We start from the raw sequence: 19216 nt of genomic DNA on the forward strand, positions 1-19216 counted from the left end.
GAAATGAAGAGCGTTTAGTAACTGCTGTTTGTGGAGAGGAGGGCCCCTACTGTCCACGACACCCTACCGCCCCCCCTTTCACGAGAGGCCTGAAAGCTGCTGTGCAGTCTGCGGGGCCGGGGCCGCACTGTCCCAGACAAGGCCGAGGAGCCCGTTGCCCTGCAGAGGAGCGCCCTCTGAGAGATGACTGACAGACCCAGCCCCAGTCCTGGGCTGCCCCCGCCTTAACCTCTCGTTTTCAGTGACTCATCCTCTAGCTTAGGGACTTGGGCGTTCCCTCTCAGAGATGGGCGGTGACACCTGGGCACAGCACAACATCCTGACCGTCCTGCTGGGTCCCTCGCGAATCCGTCTCCCCTCCTCCCTCGCAGCCTCTGGTCGAACGGTTTGAGACATTCTGCCTGGACCCTTCCCTGGTCACCAAGCAAGCCAGCCTCGTGCACTTCCCACCAGGCTTCCAGCCCATCCCTTGCAAGCCCTTGTTCTTTGACCTGGCCCTCAACCACGTGGCGTTCCCCCCGCTCGAGGACAAGCTGGAGCAGAAGACCAAGAGCGGCCTCACCGGATACATCAAGGGCATCTTCGGATTCAGGAGCTAACCGGGCTCTTCCTTGGGGGCAGGGGGAGATTCTGACTCTTAATCCGTATTGTGAGAAAATCCCACCAAGTTTCATGATATTAAATCCAGGGCTGCATTGACCCGGGGTGGGAGCTGACCATCCTTGGCCCTGTGTTCCCACGTCTCGTGTGTTTGTGCACTTTGGTTCCGGACCCGTGTGTGAGGGGCCCTGTGTCGTCGCTGTCCGGCAGGGGTGTGTGGGCCGTGCTCTGCTGTGCCTCGGGGAGGGGCCGACTGATCACCTCTGGCCAGTTGTGTGTCTAGGGCGTCCCTTCAAGGCACGAATGGGGCCTTGGGACGTCTGTCACACTTCTTCAGCCCCATGGATTCGCAGTGAGCTCGGCCTCGCAGTGAGCATCCAGAACCCTTGCAGTTTGTCTGTGACGGAAACATTGTGATGTCATCCCAGCATTGCAGTCAGCCTTACTCCCCTCCACCTCCGCGTGAACGTTAAGTTTCAGAACAAGCAGAGAGCTCTATTTTTAGAAGAAACGTGTTACATTCAGAAATGATGAAGTCGAATCTTATATTAAAAGACGAAGATGATGGAGACTGTGCCCTTTTTTTACATGCCCCCTGCCATGTCCGGTTCCACTTCTCTCTGGGGACCTGGTTGTATGACCCTGTGAGGTCGAGTGTACCCTAACTTCCTGCCAGCTGGGTACGGCCAATGCCAGATACAGATGTGTAAGGAACTGTTGAAGAATGCCCGGGGCCCAGCCCGGACGTACACACTGGTTCACACAGCTGCTTGGCAGGCCGAGACCATGTAGAAGGCCAGTTCGATTCCCAGGCCTGCTTGGCCTGTAGTCCTGGCTACTTGGGAGGCTGAGGCAGGAGGATTGTAACACAGCAAGGCCTCGTCTAAAAAAAATTCTTTCCAGAGTCCCCAATCTATAATTTTTAGATTCTTACATTTTAATCAGTCTCCTTCCTTACCCTTTTATTTTTCTTTAGTCATCACTTTTTATTTCTGTATAGCGTCAGTAATAGAAGCCACGAAAGCAAGGAATAAAGGTGATTTAAACATAAGATATACCTGACACTGAGTCCCTTTGAAATCAGAACTTCATTTGTCCCATCGGAAAGGAAAAAGGGTCAGCCAGAGGCATGGTGGTTACGGTGTCTGGGTCCCACATGGCCAGCTGCACAGTGCGAGTCCTTGTGTCTCACCCAGTGGCGTGAAAAACACCAAGTACATGTGCGAGTGTGCGTGCAAAGTCCTGAGAATGGAGAAGGGAGTGCAGCGCGGCCATCCCCCTGGGGGTGCCTTGTATCTTTCTGCTTTTCTCTGGCACTCCCATGTGCCCTATAGCAAATTAACTAGCCTAATTAAAAGATCGAGGGGCCAGCATTTGGTGTGATGGTTAAGGCACTGGACTCCCACATGGCTAGGCATGGTTTGATTCCTAGACCTGGCAGCTTGAAAATCACACCAGGGACCAGCAGTTGGCATAATGGCTATGTCACTGGATTCCCATGTAGCCGACTACAGTTCGAGTCCTGGACCTGGTGACTTAACCTCAGGCCAGGTGCATGTGCATGCGTGCCCAAGATCCCGAGAGGAGAATGGAGGAGAAGGGATTGTGGCGTGGCCATCCCCCCTGGGGGTGATTTCTTGCGTTCTGTCTCTCAGTCTGTCTCTGTCTTTCTGGCAAGGGCAAGCACCTTATTAAAAAAAAAAAGGGGAACCAGCAGTTAGCGTAATGGCTGTGTCGCTGGACTCCCACGTAGTCGACCGCGGTTCGTGTCTCGAACCCGGTGGCTTAAATCTCACGCCGGGCACGTGTGCGTGCGTGCCCAAGATCCCGAGAGGAGAATGGAGGAGAAGGGATTGCGGCGTGACCATCCCCCCTGGGGGGTGATTTCTCGCTTTCTGTCTCTATTAAAAGATCGAGGGGCCAGCATTTGGTGTGCGCCTTAAGGCACTGGACTCCCACATGGCTAGGCATGGTAAAAAAACTCTCCAAAAAAAAAAGAAAATCACACCAACCAGGCTCGTGTGTGTGCTCAAAATCCCAGAAGGAGGAGAAGGGGTTACAGTGTGTCTATCCCCCCTGGAGAGGGATTTACTTTCCCTTTCACTGTCTTATCTGTCTGGTGAGGGCACCCACACTGTGGCAAAAATCTTTGAAAAAAAAAAAAGGTGTTGGCTTAGATGCGGTCCGGATGTCATGCGGACAGAGCGGGCTGCAGAGAAGCTGAGGGGCCTCTTGCTGTGAGCACAGCTGGGTTTCTGTTTCCACCCAGGTTGCAGGCAGGGCCGGCTAGGAGCTCCAAGGGGGCGTGGGACGCTCACCGCACTGGAGAGAATTATACCCATAGGTGGTCAAGGAACCTCGGCTGCTGAGAGTGGAGTCTTCTCCCCTGGGATTTGTTTTGGGCCTGAGTCTCTGAGCTGTTTTTTAATCCGATGTTTTTATCACCTGTCATTTGAGAAGTTTCCTTGACCCCCTTCCTCCTTCCCTGTAAAGACAGTGCAGACCATCTCAGGTCCAAGTCCTAGGTTTTGATCCTGAAGGCTTGGGTCAGCATCCAGCCAGGCCAAGGGGTGCGGGGTCTTCATCTTGGCCCTGCCCTCCACTCGTCCTCCGTGCCTTGAGCAGCATCTGGGCTTGGCCAAGGTTCTGCACCTCCCGTCTCCCCTGTGCGGACAGCCAGGCGCACTCCAGCCTCAAGGGTCCGATTCGAGGCCCCTTAGGAGAGTCTCCGTCCTGCCTGTGCGGCATTCACCATGCTGTGAGGGGACAGAGGGCTGGAGCAGCTCGCCCGTCCCCTACCCCCTAATGTTTTTTTAATGCCATAGGGCACATGTGCTTACAGGAGAGAGGTAGACAGTGAGAGGGGAAGTGAGAAATCACCACCCCACCCCCGGGGGGGATGGCTACGCTGCAGTCCCTTCTCCATTCTCCTCTTGGGATTTTGGGCATGCATACACATGTACCTGGCATGATTTTTAAGTCATTGAATCTGGGATTGGAACAGATCGAGTGGGAGTCCAGCACCTTAACCCCTACAGCACCGCCCCTCCGCCACCCCTTGGTCTCTCATGTGGCTCTCCGCCCTTCCAGCCCCTCTCCACGTAAAGTGCCAGCCTCGGTGGGGGTCCCAGACCCAGACAGCACAAGTGGAGAGCAAGTCCTTCCAATTGCTCCTCTTAGATGGCTAATACAGGGACCAGCAGTCGGTGCAATGGCTATGTCGCTGGACTCCCACGTAGCCGACCACTGTTCAAGTCCTGGACCCGGTGGCTTAAACTCAACGCCAGGTGCAGGTGCGTGTGTGCCCAAGATCCCGAGAGGAGAATGGAGGAGAAGGGAGTACGGCGTGACCATCCCCCCTGGGGGGTGATTTCTTGCTTTCTGTCTCTGTTTTTCTGGTGAGCGCACATGGCACGCGCCCTGTAGCCAAAACCTCTCAAAAAAAAAGATGGTTACTACTTCATCCGACTTCCCCATGGCTGCGCTGGCCTTGCCGGTACAGGCTGACAGGATGATGGAGGCCACGCTGTTCGGTGTCTGAGCGTGTTTACCTGAGAAGACACTTGGCAGGGCCAGGCCTCCGGTTTGCTCGCACATCCCTTCACAGAGACCCCTGGACGTTAAGCAGGCTTCATCTCGGGGACACAGCGCCGAACGAGGACCCCATCCCGCCTCGGGCCCAGGAGTGGCCCTCCGCCGCAGATGGTCTCGCAGAACACCCCTGTGGCCTCGGCCGCGGTGGCCTGCGCTCAGGCCCCCACGGGCCTCTGCCTGTGGTTCTGGCTCACATCCGTCCTCCAGGTTGGACTCTGGGACTCTGCAGAGGAGGAGGGGAGGTCTGTTCAGTCTCTTCTCACTTGTCTTACTATCGCTGCTTTTTTAGATTTTTGCCGTAGGGTACGTGTGCTCGCCAGAGAGAGAGGTAAAGTGAGAAATCACCCCCTCCGAGGGGACCACCTCGCCACTCCCTTCTCCCCTTGGAATTTTGGGCACACACACGTTCTGTTTTTCAAGCCACCAGGTCTGGGACGCAAACCTTGAAATCTGCCACGTAGGATCCAGTGCCTTAACCACGATGCCCACCTGCTGTCTCCTCTTCAGACTTACAATCTGCCTGAGGCCTGCTGTGTTAGAGGCTTTTTCTTGGGTGCCGAGGGTCTCTGTCTGAGGGAAGGTTAGGGCCAGCCCTGCCGCAGCGCAGCGTGGGGCAGGCGTGAGGGAGCGTCAGCATACCCTCCTTTTGTACACGCTGTTTTCAAGTACTGTCTCCTTTCTGGTTTTACATTAAATCAAGTGAGAATTCGTAAGTCCTTGTTTGAAATGAAACACTGCTGGCTCAGTCCCCGTCCCCCGCCCTGAGCCTGACGACAGCCTGCGATGGCCACCCTCCATCACAGGACCTGGACCGAAGGCCACGGCGCTGGCTGGAAAGGCCGAGCCAGGCTGCGGGGCGGGGGCCCTGCGCTCTGTCGTGGCCAGGCAACACTAGTTTTTCACGCACCAGCGTCATTAATTACACAGAAAAGCTCATTGATCACACAATTCTAAACAGCACGTTGCTGTCTGCAGCCTTGAAAACCTTGGAACATCCAGAGGTCTAGGAAAATATCCAAAGATAGCAAAAATATGTGTTGGTTCTAGCTTTTCTTTTCTTTTTTTTTTTTAAAGACATTTGTTGCTACAAAAGAGATGGAAACCAGATTTAGAAGTAAAATTTATCGATGTTCCAAAGCAAAGAGAATACATTGGAAATGGCCTGCATCCTGACAGCCCAACGGGAAGACTCTAACCTGCTGGTCGGTTACATGGAGACGCATGCGCAGGCAGGTGCTGGGGGTGGGGCTGGACTGGGGACACCGCCCGGACGCATGTCCACACGGCCCTGGCCCCGAGCAGGGTCTGCCCTGCACCCGAGCACCGTCTGGCACAGACAGGGGGGTCCCCCAGTGTCAGCTAGTGGAAGAATTTGGTACCAGTGAAAACGTAATCTCAGATCCAGTTACGGATGGGACACCCAGGGGACTGCGCCAGACCCTTCGAGCGGGGAGGGCTGTGACGAGAGATGGTGCCTGCTGTCTGGCGGTTGCTTTGCTGCGGGGTCTCCTGTCTGCCTTCACAGCCCTGCCAGAGGCCAACTGAACTGCAAGGAAGGAGATGCTTGCATGATTTTTTAGAAGAGGTTTTTGCCCTAGGGCACATGCGCTGGAGAGACAGACAGACAGTGAGAGAGGAAGTGAGAAGTCATCCCCCAGGGGGAATGGCCACGCTGCAATCCTTTCTCCAGTCTCCCGAGACCGTGTGGGCACGCACACACACTCACCCAGCATGAGTTTCCAGCCACGGGGTCTGGGACTTGAACTGCGGTAGGCCACGTGGGAGTCCAGTGACATACCCGCTGCACCATCTGGTGGCCCCTGCTGTGATGACCTAACAGCGCTAGGAAAGGGCGCCTCCTCTGGTCCCTGTTGCCAGCAGGTGGTTGGGCTCCCCTGGCAACTGCAGCTCTGTGTTCTCATGCTCTCGGGGAACAGGCCCTCCCACCCAGGAAAACCCACTCTCCCCATCAGGCTGGACTTCCCCGGGATCTTCTGGCAGGAGGCAGGTCTGTGAACCTTAGCTCTGGCTCGTCCGTGGAACAGAGGGGTGTGCAGGGCATGGGCTTGGCCACCCGCCTCCCGTGCTGCCCAAGGTGGCACGGCAGGGTGAGCAAGATGCCTGTGGTCCGCTTCTCAGACTGGGAGGAAGAAAACGTGGACGTTTCGGACCTGTGGCCTGGCTGAGGGGTTCCCTGGGCAGTGCGGGCCCTTTCAAAGAGGGCTGCTGAGCCCAAGTCCACGGGCAGACGTAGCTGAGGGATCAGGGCCGCCATCACCCTTCTTCCCCCATCTCCCCCACCTTCCCCGACCCCAAGGAAGCCCTGCCATTGAAGGATGCTCAGCCCTCACACCAGGCATCTCGTTCTCTGGCCACAGAGACACCTGAGCAGGCTTGTCCCAGCTGTGAGTACCGCTGCAGTCAGTTCTTCTGCTTTGTGCTTGTTCATAAACCGTTTTCTTCCTTAGGCTGGTGAGTGGGGCCTGGTGTGGCCAAACCCCTGCCGCCTTGGTACAGCCAGCAGGACTTTGCAGCTGCTGTGGGCCTGAGCTGCTCCCCAGCTGGCTGCAGTCCCCAGGCCATCCCCAGGCCTAGCCAGGAGGGCCGTGTCTTCAAGAGGGCAGAGAGTCCCAGAGCCCATGGCAACCTGGGGTGAGCCAGAGACCGGCTGAGTCTGGGCAGAAGCGGGCAGGCTGCAGGCTTCTGGAATGCAGGGACAGCTCGGCCACCAGAGCTGCCACACCTGGGAGACGTGGGCTGCCCAGCACAGGTGCCATAGGTGAGCTGGGGAGAGAGACCCCAAGGCAGCCTTGAGCTTGCCCTTTAGTGCAGAACATCCTACTCCTAATTACTAATTTTTAAATTATTATTATTTTATTTTTTAAAGAATTATTTATTTGGGAACCAGCAGTTAGCATAATGGCTATGTCGCTGGACTCCCACGTAGTCAACCGCGGTTCGCATCCCGGACGCAGTGGCTTAAAACTCATGCCGGGCGCATGTGCGTGCGTGCCCAAGATCTCGAGAGGAGAAGGGATTGCGGCATGACCATCCCGACCCTGGGAGTTGATTTCTCGCTTTCTGTCTCTCTATCTGTCTGGTGAGCGCACGTGCCCTATAGCGAAAACCTCTCAAAAAAAAATTATTTAACTTTTCTTATTCATTCATTTATTTTAACTTAACCAGAGAAAGACAGACAGAGAAGGAAAGTGAGAAAGCTAGCCACCAGGTACGGGACTCGAACTGTGGTTGGCCATGTGGGAGTGTCCAGTGCCCTAACCACCACACTACCTGCTGGCCCTAATTTTTAAATGTTTATGTATATTTTTAGTTTTGCTATAAGGTGTGTGTATTCTCCAGAGAGACAGAGAAAGAGACAGAGGGGAAGTGAGAAACCACCTTCCCCAGGAGGATGACCACACTGCAGTCTCTTCTCCATTCCCCCCTTGGCATTTTGAGCACGCACAGTATGTGCCCAGCATGGAATGGACATTTCAAGGTACTGGGTCTAGGACTTAGTTATTCATTTTGCCAGAGGGTTCATGCACTCACCAGAGAGACGGAGAGGAAGAGAGCCCTCCCTCATGGGAGTAGTCATACCCAGTCCCTTCCATTCTATCAAGATTTGGGGTATCCATGTGTTCATGCCTGGCATGTTTTCCAAACCGCCAGAGCTGGGACTCAAACCATGGCAGTTGGCCATGAGGGATCTGAGCCTCTGAACTGCTAGACCACGGAGATGGCCCAGAACCCGACTGTGTTTGCTCTAGACCTTCCTGAAAGGCCCAGGAGGAACAGCAGCCCGTTCGCCCGCTCTGCGGCCCTCAGACACCTCCGCCTCTCTAAGCAGACTAGGGCGCCTCCTCCAGACGGCCCTGTGGGTCCTGGGCCGGCAGCCTCCATCCTGCAGCTGCGGACAGTGAGGGAGGCTCATCCCTTGAACCCCCCTCCCCGCCAGCCATGTCCCCTAGAGGCCCAGCAGGCGGAGACCCCCAGCAGGCCAGGAAAGAGGAGGGAAGAGGCTGTCGTTCAGCTCGGTCCAAGGGTCTGCTGACCGAGCTTTGTGCAAACAGGTAATTTCCTGAGCCGCAGAGCCTGTCCTCACCAGGGAGCCTCGGGAGCCCCGAGCAGAGGCAGTGGCCACTGTCTGCTTCAGCAGGGAGGATAGGAACCCCAGCTGGAGGAGAAAGCGGGAGCCTGAGGGTTTAAGCCGCCCTGGCACTCTTGCCAAGTTGCCGCCCTGTGCCCTGGCCTTTGACTGGCCACACCAGGCCATGCCCAGCTCTGCCTGGCAGCCTCAGAGCTGGGGGCTGTGCTGCTTTCAGTCTAGTTTGCTCTGGTCAGCCCGCTTGCCCAGGCTAGGGATGCGAGCAACCCAGAGTCAGGGTTGGCACTGGGCGTGGGCGGGAGGGAGCCTCGGGGCTGGTCTGACCTCAGCTCTCAGTCCATGGCAGAGAGCTCAAGGCCGAGTGAGGGGAAAGACCCACAGGGACAGGAAGCCAGATCCTTCCAGGGGGAGACAGGGCAGGGGCCTGGAAGGCTGAAAGTCAAGGCACCCTGTCCAGCTTCTGGGTCAGAATTCCAATGGGAGCCACAAACTCAACCCCATCTGTAATTTTAGAGTTTCTTGTAGCCACATTTAAGGGAAAAAAAGCAACAAGTGACATTTTAAAATAGATTTCATTTAGGGCCAGGCCTGTAGTGCAGTGGTTAAGTGCTGTGTGCAGAAAGCCAGATCGCACATGGCCCACTGCAGTAGTCCTAGGCCCAGAAGCCTGAAAAACATGCCAGGCCCCAAATCCTGACAGGATGGAGAAATGAGGGAGGGGGGTTTGTGGTCTAACCATGCCCCATTGGGATGTGACCCCTCTCTCTTTCTGGCAATTAAATATATAGATACATAGTAAAAATATTTTTTCTTCAAATAATTATTTTATTTAACTTTATTATTATTATTTTCCAGTTTGATCAGACAGAGTGGGGGGAGTGAGAAAAGTCACCAGGTCCAGGACTTGAACTGTGGTCGACCATGTGGGAGTCTAGTGCCCTTAACAACCATGTCACCTGCTGATCCCAATAAAACTACTTTGAAAAGAAAAAATAGGGGTCAGATAAATGGTTAAGGCAGCTGGACCCGCATGGCGGCGGGTTCGAGCTCCAGCCTCGGCAACCTGAGGAACATGCTGGGCTCGTGCGCATGTGTACCCCAGATCTTGAGGGGAGAGTGGAGGAGACGAGGTTATAACATGGCCACCCCCTCCGGGATGTGCGTTCTCGTTTTCTCTCTCTCTCTATGTCTCTCCCTGGCAAGTGCATCCACCCTACATCAAAATAAAAATAAAATGTAAGGGACCAGCAGGTGGCACGATGGTTAAGGTGCTGGACACTCCCACATGACTGACCACGGTTTGAATCCCAGACCTGGTGGCTTGCTTTCTCAACTCCCCTCTTTCTCTCTCTCTCTCTCTGTGTCTCTCTCTGTCAAATTAAAAATAAATTAATGAATAAAATGTAATAGATAATTATTTTTAAATGAGTAAAAATTTAAAAATACAGTTAATTCAATATATCCAAAATATCATTTCGATAAGTAATCAATATAAAAATTAATAGTGAGCTAGTTTACACCCTTTCCACAGTGAACGTCTGAAATCAGGTGCTGACAGTACATCTCGGCGTGTACCAGCAGCCCAGGGCACGGCACCGCACGCAGCAGGCCCGCGCCTGGCACAGGGGCCACGGGGGCCTCCATTAGGCAGACGGTCCCAGCCTGGCCTCATAATCTGTGACTTCTTTCTCCAAGGGCTGGAGGGCCGGGGGGGAAACGCAGACAGCCGTATCTCTCTGCCCCTGCCCTTTCTCCCGGGGCCAGGGCCGCTGCCCTCTGAGCAGGAGTGTCCCACTGTGAGGGGGTCTCAGAGCCCGGGGGCCTGCCTGCTGCCCGATCGCCCCTATCAGACCCGGCACTAGACAGTCACGCCAGGAAGTCAGCTCTCGTTTCTCCTGCAGAGAGTCAGGCAGCCCTTAGTGTCCACGCCCGGTGGTGCCCACTTATTTCCAGGAAGGTTTCTGCAGAGGTGAAGCTCTGCCCGTCCCAGCCTCTGCCCTCCCCGTCCAGCTCAGGGCGGCTCCCGGGCAGGAGTCTGGGCATCACCCCCGCCTGGCCCTGCCTCCAGGGACCACCACCTCTCGAGAAGAGCCTGGTTTCGAAGCCGAAGGCCACTGTGTCGACTTGGGATTGAGAAGAGACGCCCTGGGAACAGCCGGTCCGGCCCCAGCCGTTGAACACGGTCCTTCTGAGAGCAGCTGGGGCGGCGTGCTGCTGGCCAGGGCTTAAGAAGAGAATCGTCACTCGGAATAAACTGGGGAGGGCACTGGGGTGAGGCCACGTGGCCTCCCATGTCTGGGAGCAGAGGACATTGGAGGCCTTTGGGGTTCCTGGTTGCCACTTGTCCTGCAGGGCCTCCCGCTCCCTTCTCCACCCCCACTGCCTCTGTCAGCCCCTTCCTCTCCAGGAGTGGGCACGCCTGGTCCCTTCTCCAGGGTCAAGGTTGGTGGTGAAGCAAAAGGGACTCCGTGCAAGGTATGAGGAGAAGGCAGCGTCCCTGGTCCCGATGTGAGGACCGGCCCTCTCTGACTTCCTAAAGCCTGGCCCTCTGAGGAGTGTGCCCCTGTCCCTGGCCTCCCGGTCCGCTGGCCTTCCTCCCCAGCCGGATGGGCATTGTCCTCAGCTAGGCCTGCCAGGGTGTCCCAGTGCCTCTGTGTCCCTCCCCTTCGCTCCCCCCCAAGCCCTGCTTCCAGGAGTGGTACTGGGGGTGTCTGACTACATCCGTCAGGGGATCAAGTGCCTGAAGGAGGTGGCAGCCCCGAGGGACACCATGCAAGAAGGCAGCATCCCTGGTCCCGGTGCGAGGAAGCGGTACGGCCCCATCTCCCTTCCCCAAAGCACCAGGAGCAGTGAGAGGAGGGAAGGCAGCCAGGTCTTCCAGAGCCACCGGCCAACGCTGGGCACCTGGGGGTGTGTCTGTGGGTGTCCTGGCCTCTCGAGGCGGCCTAGAATGTCCCGTGGTCCCAGCTGTGCTGTGTCTCACTCCAGCCTGTGTTGGAGCCACCGACAGGTGGGGTGAACTGGGTCAGCCGGGAAGACCGGCCGAGGGGACTACTGGTGCTGCTCAAGGAGCCGCAGGGTGGCACCACTTTAGAAATGTCCCTTGTGCGGGTGTCAGGAGTAACCCAGCCCCCCACTATGTCTGTGGGGACCCAACTCTTTTTTTTTTTGGAGAGGTTTTTGGTATAGGGCATGTGCGCTCACCAGAGAGACAGAGAGAGACAGAGAGACAGAAAGCGAGAAATCATGCCCCAGGGAGGATGGCCACACTGTAATCCCTTTTCCATTCTCCTCTCGTGATCTTGGGCATGTATGCACATGCACCTGGCATGAGTTTAAGTCACTGGGTCCAGGACTCGAAGTGTAGTCAACTACATGGGAGTCCAGCGACATAGCCATTACGCCAACTGCTGGTCCCGGGACCCCACTCTGCTACCAGGCGCCAGCACGGGACAGGACATGTATGATAGCGGGCCTCCCAGCACTGGCCAGAGACGATTATTAACCCTGGGCTCCTGGGCCGGGGCCCGAGGCTGAGCCCGTTCAGTGCTGTGCGTGCGTGTGCATGCGTGTGCGTGCGTGTGCATGTCTGCCGTCCTCAGCCCATCTGTCCCTCCTGGCCCCGGCTATTTCCCCATCTGGGCGTGATCAGGCCACGCTCCCTCTGGGTGTGTGGGTGTAACACGCCCAAACCCTCCGTGGGAGTCGGCGGGCGGTGCCCCGCCCTCAGGGCCCTGCCCTTTCCTCCCAGACTGGTTGTGCAGGAGCTGGTGAGTGTGGCCAGCCTAGGAGCCTGCGCGGCAGCCGGGGCCTCCCAGAAACTGCCTTTCCTGCCTCCCCGCGCTGGCAGCCCCACCTCGCCAGAGCCCAGCCGACCAGCCAGCGAGGACACAGTCCACTGCCGCCTGCCCTCCACCGGAGCCCAGCCTCGGGCCACACCTGCCTGACGACCATGTTCAAGGGCTTGAGCAAAGGTTCCCAGGGGAAGGGGTCCCCCAAGGGCTCTCCAGCCAAGGGCTCCCCCAAGGGCTCCCCCAACAAGCACAGCCGGTGAGCGGGCCAGACCGGGAGAGGGAGAATGGGGGGGGGAGGTGCGGGCCCAGGTGCTCCAGACCCTGGGAAGCAGCCCCGGGGCCAGGACCAGCCCAGGGCTGGCATTTGCTCCCAAGGCCTAGGGGCCTGTAGTGGACTCTGCCCCAGCCTCAGGCCCAGCTCCTGCCCTGTGCCACACACCCCCATATTCCAGGGGGCTTGAGGGCTACGGCCTGAGGCTGCTCTGGGGAGAGGTGCTGGACCCCACCTGAGTCGCAGCCTTCCTCTGTCCATGGCTCTGCTCCAAGGTTCCATCTGGCTGGGATGACAAGGGGGCCTGGGCAGGAGGGCGGGAGGTGGGGCTGGGTGCAGGGTGGGCAGGAGGGCGGGAGGTGGGCTGGGGTCCTGGGTGCAGAGCCACGGGGACTGTGCAGCCTCTCACCAAGGCTCGCCTTTCTCCAGTCCTCAGCCCAGGTTGAGGGTTTGGCTAAAGAGCCAGGGTCCTTTACACGTGGGTGTGGAGGGACGCTGAGCCTCCGGGCGCCCAGCTCTGCAGACGGGCCTGCGGGTGTGCTGCACACTCACAGGCTGCAGCCTCCTCTGCGGCAGACAGGGCCGCCTGCCGGGACCCAGGTGTCTCGATAAGAGTGGAGATGAAAAGCTGGCGTGGGCGTGGGGGCGTCCATTACCCGATAGGGATCAGGATGCTGGCACCGAGGCTGGGCATCTGGACAGACAGGAAAGGCTGCCGTTAACTCTCACTGGAGGGGCCTGTCCTCCCTGGGGTTCCAGGGCCCAGCCCAGGGTGGAGCTCTGGCCAGAGCAGGCCTCCCAGGAGGCCGGACCTGAAGACGAGGTGACCAGGACACAGTACCCAGCCCAAGAGGGCACCTCACCCCGAGTGCACCCACTCATCAACTACTGGGCACTGACTAGGTGGCAGCGCTGTTGTAGGCCTGGGGTGTCGTGGCTCTCAGTGTTTGGTCTAGGGTGCTGACGCCGCAATGGGCTCTGTGCTGCTTGCCTCAGAGGTCCTTGTCCTTCCAATGGTCACAATAACCCTGTGAGGTGGATACTTCTACAATCCCATTTTACAAGGGAGAGACCTCAGGCACAGAGAGGTCGAGTAACTTGCCTAAGGTCACACAGCAATAGTAATGGGGAAGGATTAAACCCAGGCTGTGTTAAGTTCTTCCAGCCCACTGTCTTCACTGGCACTGGCCTTCTGCCTGGCCCCTGACTCAGAGCCCAGCTAAGATAGGCCCTTCCTCAGGCCTGTGACTCTTCAAAGTCTCTGCTCGCAAGGCATGGGCCACTTTGCCCTCTGGGTCCACTTGACACTGACCCCAAAGCATGAGTGCTACCCCATGGCTGCTGTTAAAGGCTGCCAAGTGAATGCATGGGGAGGGCAATCCAGAGCAAGCCAGGGCCCAGTCTGGGCTTTGGGCCCCCCCGTCTGGAGAACATTGGGGTGTCGCAGCAATCACATGGCCTCCCTATGCCTCAAACTGTTGACCAAACTCCTGATGCTGGCGAAGCTCCTGGGCAAGAGTGGGGTGGGAGGGAGTTGGGGGGACATGCTGCTCCCCCCAGCCTGCCCTGAGGCCTGGCCAGGTTGCCTTGGGTATTAGAGCTGAGCCAGTGATTCGCGCGCTCCCGGGCTGCCTGCCTACCTGCCAGGAAGCAGAGGCAGTGGGTGGGGTCGAGACCACGGAGCCAGGAGAGCTGGCTGAGGCCGGGGTGCCAGGGCCCACCTGCCCCACAGGCCACGTAGCCGGGACCTCACTGTCTGACCTCGGGTGGGGGACAATGCTCTCCTGCCCCTAGGCCTGAGTACCTCACGGAGTCTCCTGCAGGGGAACCAGAGTTCCCCAGGCCCCGACTCCTTACTCCAGGGCAGCAAGCCCAGCTGTAGAGGAGGGCAGGGCAGAGGGAGGGCTGGGACCCCGACCCCCGCGGCCGCACAAAGGGGCCTTTTCACCACGTTGCCTCTTGTGCCCTCCCCCAGGGCTGCCACCCAAGAGCTGGCCCTGCTCATCTCCCGCATGCAAGCCAACGCGGACCAGGTGGAGCGGGACATCCTGGAGACCCAGAAGAGGCTGCAGCAGGTGAGCCCCTGCGGCAGGTGGCAGGGCACGGGGCGGCCGAGTGCCTCTGGTCAAGGCGGACACAAGAAGGCAACCCTCGTCCCTCACCGCCAACCCCCTAAACAGAGGGAGAGGTGCGGCCAGCCCTTAGCAGGACCCCCACTTTGGGGATCGAAGGCCGGGCCCTGGCTCCCTAGTGTCCCTGCCACCTGCTCCCCAGAGGCCCTGGGCCTGGCCCTCTGGTGTGGAGCCCAAGCCTGGCCAGTGCAGCCTGGCTCCAAGGGTGGGGCTCAGGCCGGCAGAGGCGGGGCAGGAGCGCATAGGGGTGCAGGTCCTAGCCAGGCCCCTGCCACACCCGCAGGACCGGCTGCACGGCGAGCAGAGCCAGGCCCTGCAGCACCAGCGCGAGGTGGGCCGCAGCCTGAAGGAGGCCGAGGTGCTGCTCAAGGACCTCTTCCTAGATGTGGACAAGGCCCGGCGGCTCAAGCACCCGCAGGCTGAGGAGATCGAGAAGGAGTGAGTGGCTGCAGCTGGGGGGGGGGCCCAGAGCGGAGGCTCGGGGGTGGTGACCCAGGCCCAGGCCTGACCTGCCACCACCTCCTCCCCAGCATCAAGCAGCTGCATGAGCGGGTGACCCAGGAGTGTGCCGAGTACCGCGCCCTGTACGAGAAGATGGTGCTGCCGCCCGACGTGGGGCCCCGGGTCGACTGGGCACGTGTGCTCGAGCAGAAGCAGGTAAGGGCAGCCCCCCCGGGTCAGACGCTCTTGCGGAGCTCAGAGTCACGGTCTGGTGCGATCAGAGAGGAGCGCAGAACTGCACTTAGCTCAGGCGCGACTGCGTGCTTGAACCCAGGGATGGCTCAGGGGTCCGAGAAAGAGAGAGCAGAGCAGACACTGCAATCAAGGAGGGCTTCCCCTAGGAGGAGGCACACAAAGAGGCCTCAGAGACATGGGAAGGTGAGGGGTCGGTTTGGGGTGGTGCAATGAGGAGACATTCCAGAAAGAAGGAGAAAAGGCTCCTGCAAGGAAATCTGGGGTGTGATGGGAAGTGGGGTTTTCTGGGCACGCGAAGAGCCAGTCACACCGCACTCCATCATCGGGTGAGGAGTTGTACGTCGCGGCCACAACAGAAGGGATGTGTCGGGACAACACCAGGGGCAGTGGAGAGGGCCAGGGGACAGAGGGTGTGCTGAGGGTCCCAGACAGAGGTTGGCTGGAGGTGTCCAGGCAGGAGGTGTTGAGACCAAGGCAGGCCAGAGCCAGCGCCACGGGAGGGTGGTGTGTCCCCCAGGCGGGCAGCAGGCCATGCTCCAGGCCGCTCACCCGGCCCTTCCACCCTCAGCCCAGGGACCAACTCTGCTTCTCCCGGTGGGGACGTGAGGGGCAGGGAGGCCCGCGGGGCCGGCCGCTCGGGCAGAGCTGAGGGCCGGCTCTTCCACAGAAGCAGGTCTCGGAGGGGCAGTACGGGCCGGGCATGGCCGAGCTGGAGCAGCAGGTCGCCGAGCACAACATCCTGCAGAAGGAAATCGATGCCTATGGGCAGCAGCTGCGGAGCCTCGTGGGGCCGGTGGGTGGGCCACCCCCCCCCTTCCAGACCCACCTCCCATCCGAGCTGAGCAAGAGCGGGGCGGGCGGCCTGGCAGGCCGGGGAGCGCCTTCTCCGCACACCCTATCTCACCGGCTTGTTTCTCCTCTGGGTCTAGGACGCAGCCACCATCCGGAAACAGTACCAGGACCTCCTGGTGAGCAGGGGACAGGGCTGGGGAGGGCGGGCTGCGAGTGGGCGGGGCCTGGCCGCCTGGCCCCGGGTTAGGCCGGCGTTTCTGAGCGTGGTCTACGGCCCCTCTTGCCCCCTCTCCCACGCTGGCCACGGCCATGCTGAGCACAGAAGGCGGCCTCGTGGCGCGGGCAGAGCCTGCGCAGCCTGTACACGCACCTGCAGGGCTGCACGCGGCAGCTGAGCGCCCTGGCCGAGCAGCAGCGCCACATCCTGCAGCAGGACTGGAGCGACCTCATGGCCGACCCTGCGGGCGTCCGGCGAGAGTACGAGGTCTGTGGGGAGACGGTGGCCAGGGTGGGTGGCCAGGGCCCCTCGCCTGGTCCTCACCGTCACCCCCGACTTGACCTGCACACAGCACTTCAAGCAGCATGAGCTGCTGAGCCAGGAGCAGAGCGTGAACCAGCTGGAGGACGACGGCGAGCGCATGGTGGAGCTCGGGCACCCCGCCGTGGGGCCCATCCAGGTGTGCCGGCCGGGTGCTCCCCTCACCTCACACTGCTCCCCAGTCACGGGCCTTCCCAGGGCCACGGAGGGTGGGCAGGTGGGAGCGCGGGGGTCCCAAGGCTCCCTGCTGCTGTCCCCAGGCCCACCAGGAGGCCCTGAAGACAGAGTGGCAGAACTTCCTGAACCTGTGCATCTGCCAGGAGAGCCAGCTGCAGCACGTGGAGGACTACCGCAGGGTGAGCCTGCGCAGGCCGGCCACGGGCCACTGGGCATCACATGGCGGCCTGAGGGGAAAGGAGAGGGAGAGGGAGAAAGCAGTCCTGGGGGTGTGGTCACCCCCGCAATCCCTTACCCTCCCTCTTCCATCCCGTCAGGATTTGGGGCACTTACACACAAGTGCCCAGTGTCTTTTTCAAGACACTGGGGCTGGGATTTGAACCACACCACTGGCCAATTGGGGTCCAGGTCCCTTGGCCCCTAGGCTACACGCACCGCCCTGATCCTCCTTTAGAACTTCTCTCAGCTGTTTGTCTGTAAGCGGAGATACGTACTCTTTTTCCCTGCTCCTGTGTGGCCACACCACGATCCTGTCTCCTCCATCCCGCTGGGGCTTGGGGGACATGCACACAGGTGGGCCTGGTGTGCCTTTTAAGAAGCTGGAACCGGGATTTGAACTGCAGTTGGCCATAAAATATCCAGCACCCTTAGTCACTATGCTACAGAGCTGGCCTGAAAATTGCCCTTTTTTTTTTTTTTTTTTTTTTGAGAGGTTTTTTTGCTATAGGGCGCATGCGCTCGCCAGACAGACAGAGAGAGACATAGAGACAGAAAGCGAGAAATCACCACCCAGGGGGGATGGTCACGCCGCAGTCACTTCTCCTCCATTCTCCTCTTGGGATCTTGGGCACGCACGCACACGCGCCCGGCGTGAGTTTTAAGCCACTGAGACGCGAACCGCGGTCGACTACGTGGGAGTCCAGCGACATAGCCATTACGCTAACTGCTGGTTCCCAAAATTGCCTTTTTTTAAAAAATTATTTTTATTTAACTTTCTTTCTTTGTTTATTTAAATTTGACCAGAGAAGGGCAGAGTGAGAGAAAGAGAGCGGGAACGTGAGTAAGCCACCAGGTCCGGGATTCGAATCGTGGTCGGCCACGTGGGAGTCCAGCACCCTTCACCGCCATGCCACCTGCCGGCCCCAAAAATTCATTCTCAAGGGTGAAAGCGGCTTCTCCTTGTACTAGAGGAAGCACAGTCCCCCACCCAGCGCCCACCCAGTTCTCCGCAGGGCGGTGGGCTCGGCAGTTCACGGGGATGGCGGGGAAGCCCCGGGAACGGTGTCGAGACGGCTCTGCAGGAGCAATCGTGAAAACGGGTGGAGAAACACATAAAAACCTGGGCTGGGGGGCCAGCAGGTGGTGCGGGTTAAGTCGCTGGGTCCTGTATGGCCGACTGTACGGTTCGAGTCCCAAACCTGGCGACTTGGAAAACACTGTGGGTGAACGTGCACACATGCCCAGAGGAGGGTGGAGGTGAAGGGAGTGTGGTGTGGCCGTCCCCTCCAGGGTGATTTCTCACTTTTTCTCTCTCTCTGGTGAGCGCATTGCTCTATGGAAAAAAATCCTTAAAAAGTTTTTTAAAGAAAGAGAAAACAATGAGGGTTGGTTTGTGTGTGTGTCATTTTCCACCCACAATATTTTAAACACTTTTCCCCCCCAATTTTTGCTGCAGGGACGTGTGCTTGACAGAGAGAGTGAGAGAAAGAGAAAATAAGAGTCGGCCCCCGGGGGATGGCCACACCGCAATGTCTTCTCCATTCTCCTCTCGGGGTTTTGGGCATGCACGGACATGCTCCTGGAGTGATTTTCACGCTGCCGGGTCTGGGACTCACACTGCACAGTGGGCCACCTGGGATTCAGCGCTTTGACCTCCACGCCACCTGCTGGCCCTGTTTTAAACACTTTTGAGCTAGACAAATACCAGCTTTTCTTTGGTTCCTTTTTATTTAAGGGGATTTTCCTATATAGCCAGGATCCACGTTCACACCTATTGACCATAGCTCCGTAATGTCACCCAAGTGTGGGCTGTCTCTCTATAAGCACATTCCCAGTCCACTCCGAGGCTGGAATTAGTGCAGCCCCAGACACCCTCTGTCCCAGCGAGAACAGCCCCAGGTCCCTCAGGGAGGAAAGGGCGCCCTTTAGCCATGTGGGACAGACTCAAACCAAGTGTTCTATGACACACACAAAACAGTTCAGCGAACCCAATACCGCTCCATTTTACAGTTCTGTTTGTTTTTAGAGGTTTTTGCTTTAGGACACATGCCTGAGAGACAGAGATAGTGAGGGGGAAAGTGAGAAATCATCCCCCAGGAGGATGGCCATGCTGCAATTCCGTCTCCATTTTCCTCTCGGGATTTTGGGCACGCATGCACATGTGCCTGGTGTGATTTTCAGGCCACCGTGTCTGAGACTCAAACTACAGTCAGCCATGTGGGAGTCTGGCGCCCCCCATTTGCAGTTTAAAAAGGAATCACTGCCAGGGTAGAAGAGGCCAACAGCGTAGGGAAA

At 58.4% G+C, this 19216-nt stretch overlaps 2 protein-coding genes across 3 annotated transcripts in view; both read left to right on the forward strand.

Annotated features, from left to right (window-relative positions):
- SRP68 (signal recognition particle 68) overlaps nucleotides 1–744 on the forward strand; it is a 48440-nt gene extending 47696 nt beyond the window's left edge. For both annotated transcript variants that reach the window (XM_006145770.3, XM_006145771.3), the window contains exon 16: nucleotides 372–744. In XM_006145770.3, the coding sequence (XP_006145832.1) occupies nucleotides 372–599 (228 nt within the window). In that variant the 3' untranslated portion in view covers nucleotides 600–744. The remainder of the gene's footprint in view (nucleotides 1–371) is intronic.
- Nucleotides 745–11990: 11246 nt separating this feature from the next.
- EVPL (envoplakin) overlaps nucleotides 11991–19216 on the forward strand; it is a 19545-nt gene continuing 12319 nt past the window's right edge. The window contains exons 1-9 of the mRNA XM_027770813.1: nucleotides 11991–12352; nucleotides 14343–14442; nucleotides 14783–14937; nucleotides 15030–15156; nucleotides 15863–15988; nucleotides 16125–16163; nucleotides 16310–16471; nucleotides 16557–16664; nucleotides 16786–16881. Coding sequence (XP_027626614.1) covers nucleotides 12255–12352; nucleotides 14343–14442; nucleotides 14783–14937; nucleotides 15030–15156; nucleotides 15863–15988; nucleotides 16125–16163; nucleotides 16310–16471; nucleotides 16557–16664; nucleotides 16786–16881 — 1011 coding nt within the window. The 5' untranslated portion in view covers nucleotides 11991–12254. The remainder of the gene's footprint in view (nucleotides 12353–14342; nucleotides 14443–14782; nucleotides 14938–15029; nucleotides 15157–15862; nucleotides 15989–16124; nucleotides 16164–16309; nucleotides 16472–16556; nucleotides 16665–16785; nucleotides 16882–19216) is intronic.

Source organism: Tupaia chinensis, unplaced genomic scaffold (genome assembly GCF_000334495.1).
Source record: "Tupaia chinensis unplaced genomic scaffold, TupChi_1.0 Scaffold000159_1, whole genome shotgun sequence".
Lineage (NCBI taxonomy): Eukaryota > Metazoa > Chordata > Mammalia > Scandentia > Tupaiidae > Tupaia > Tupaia belangeri.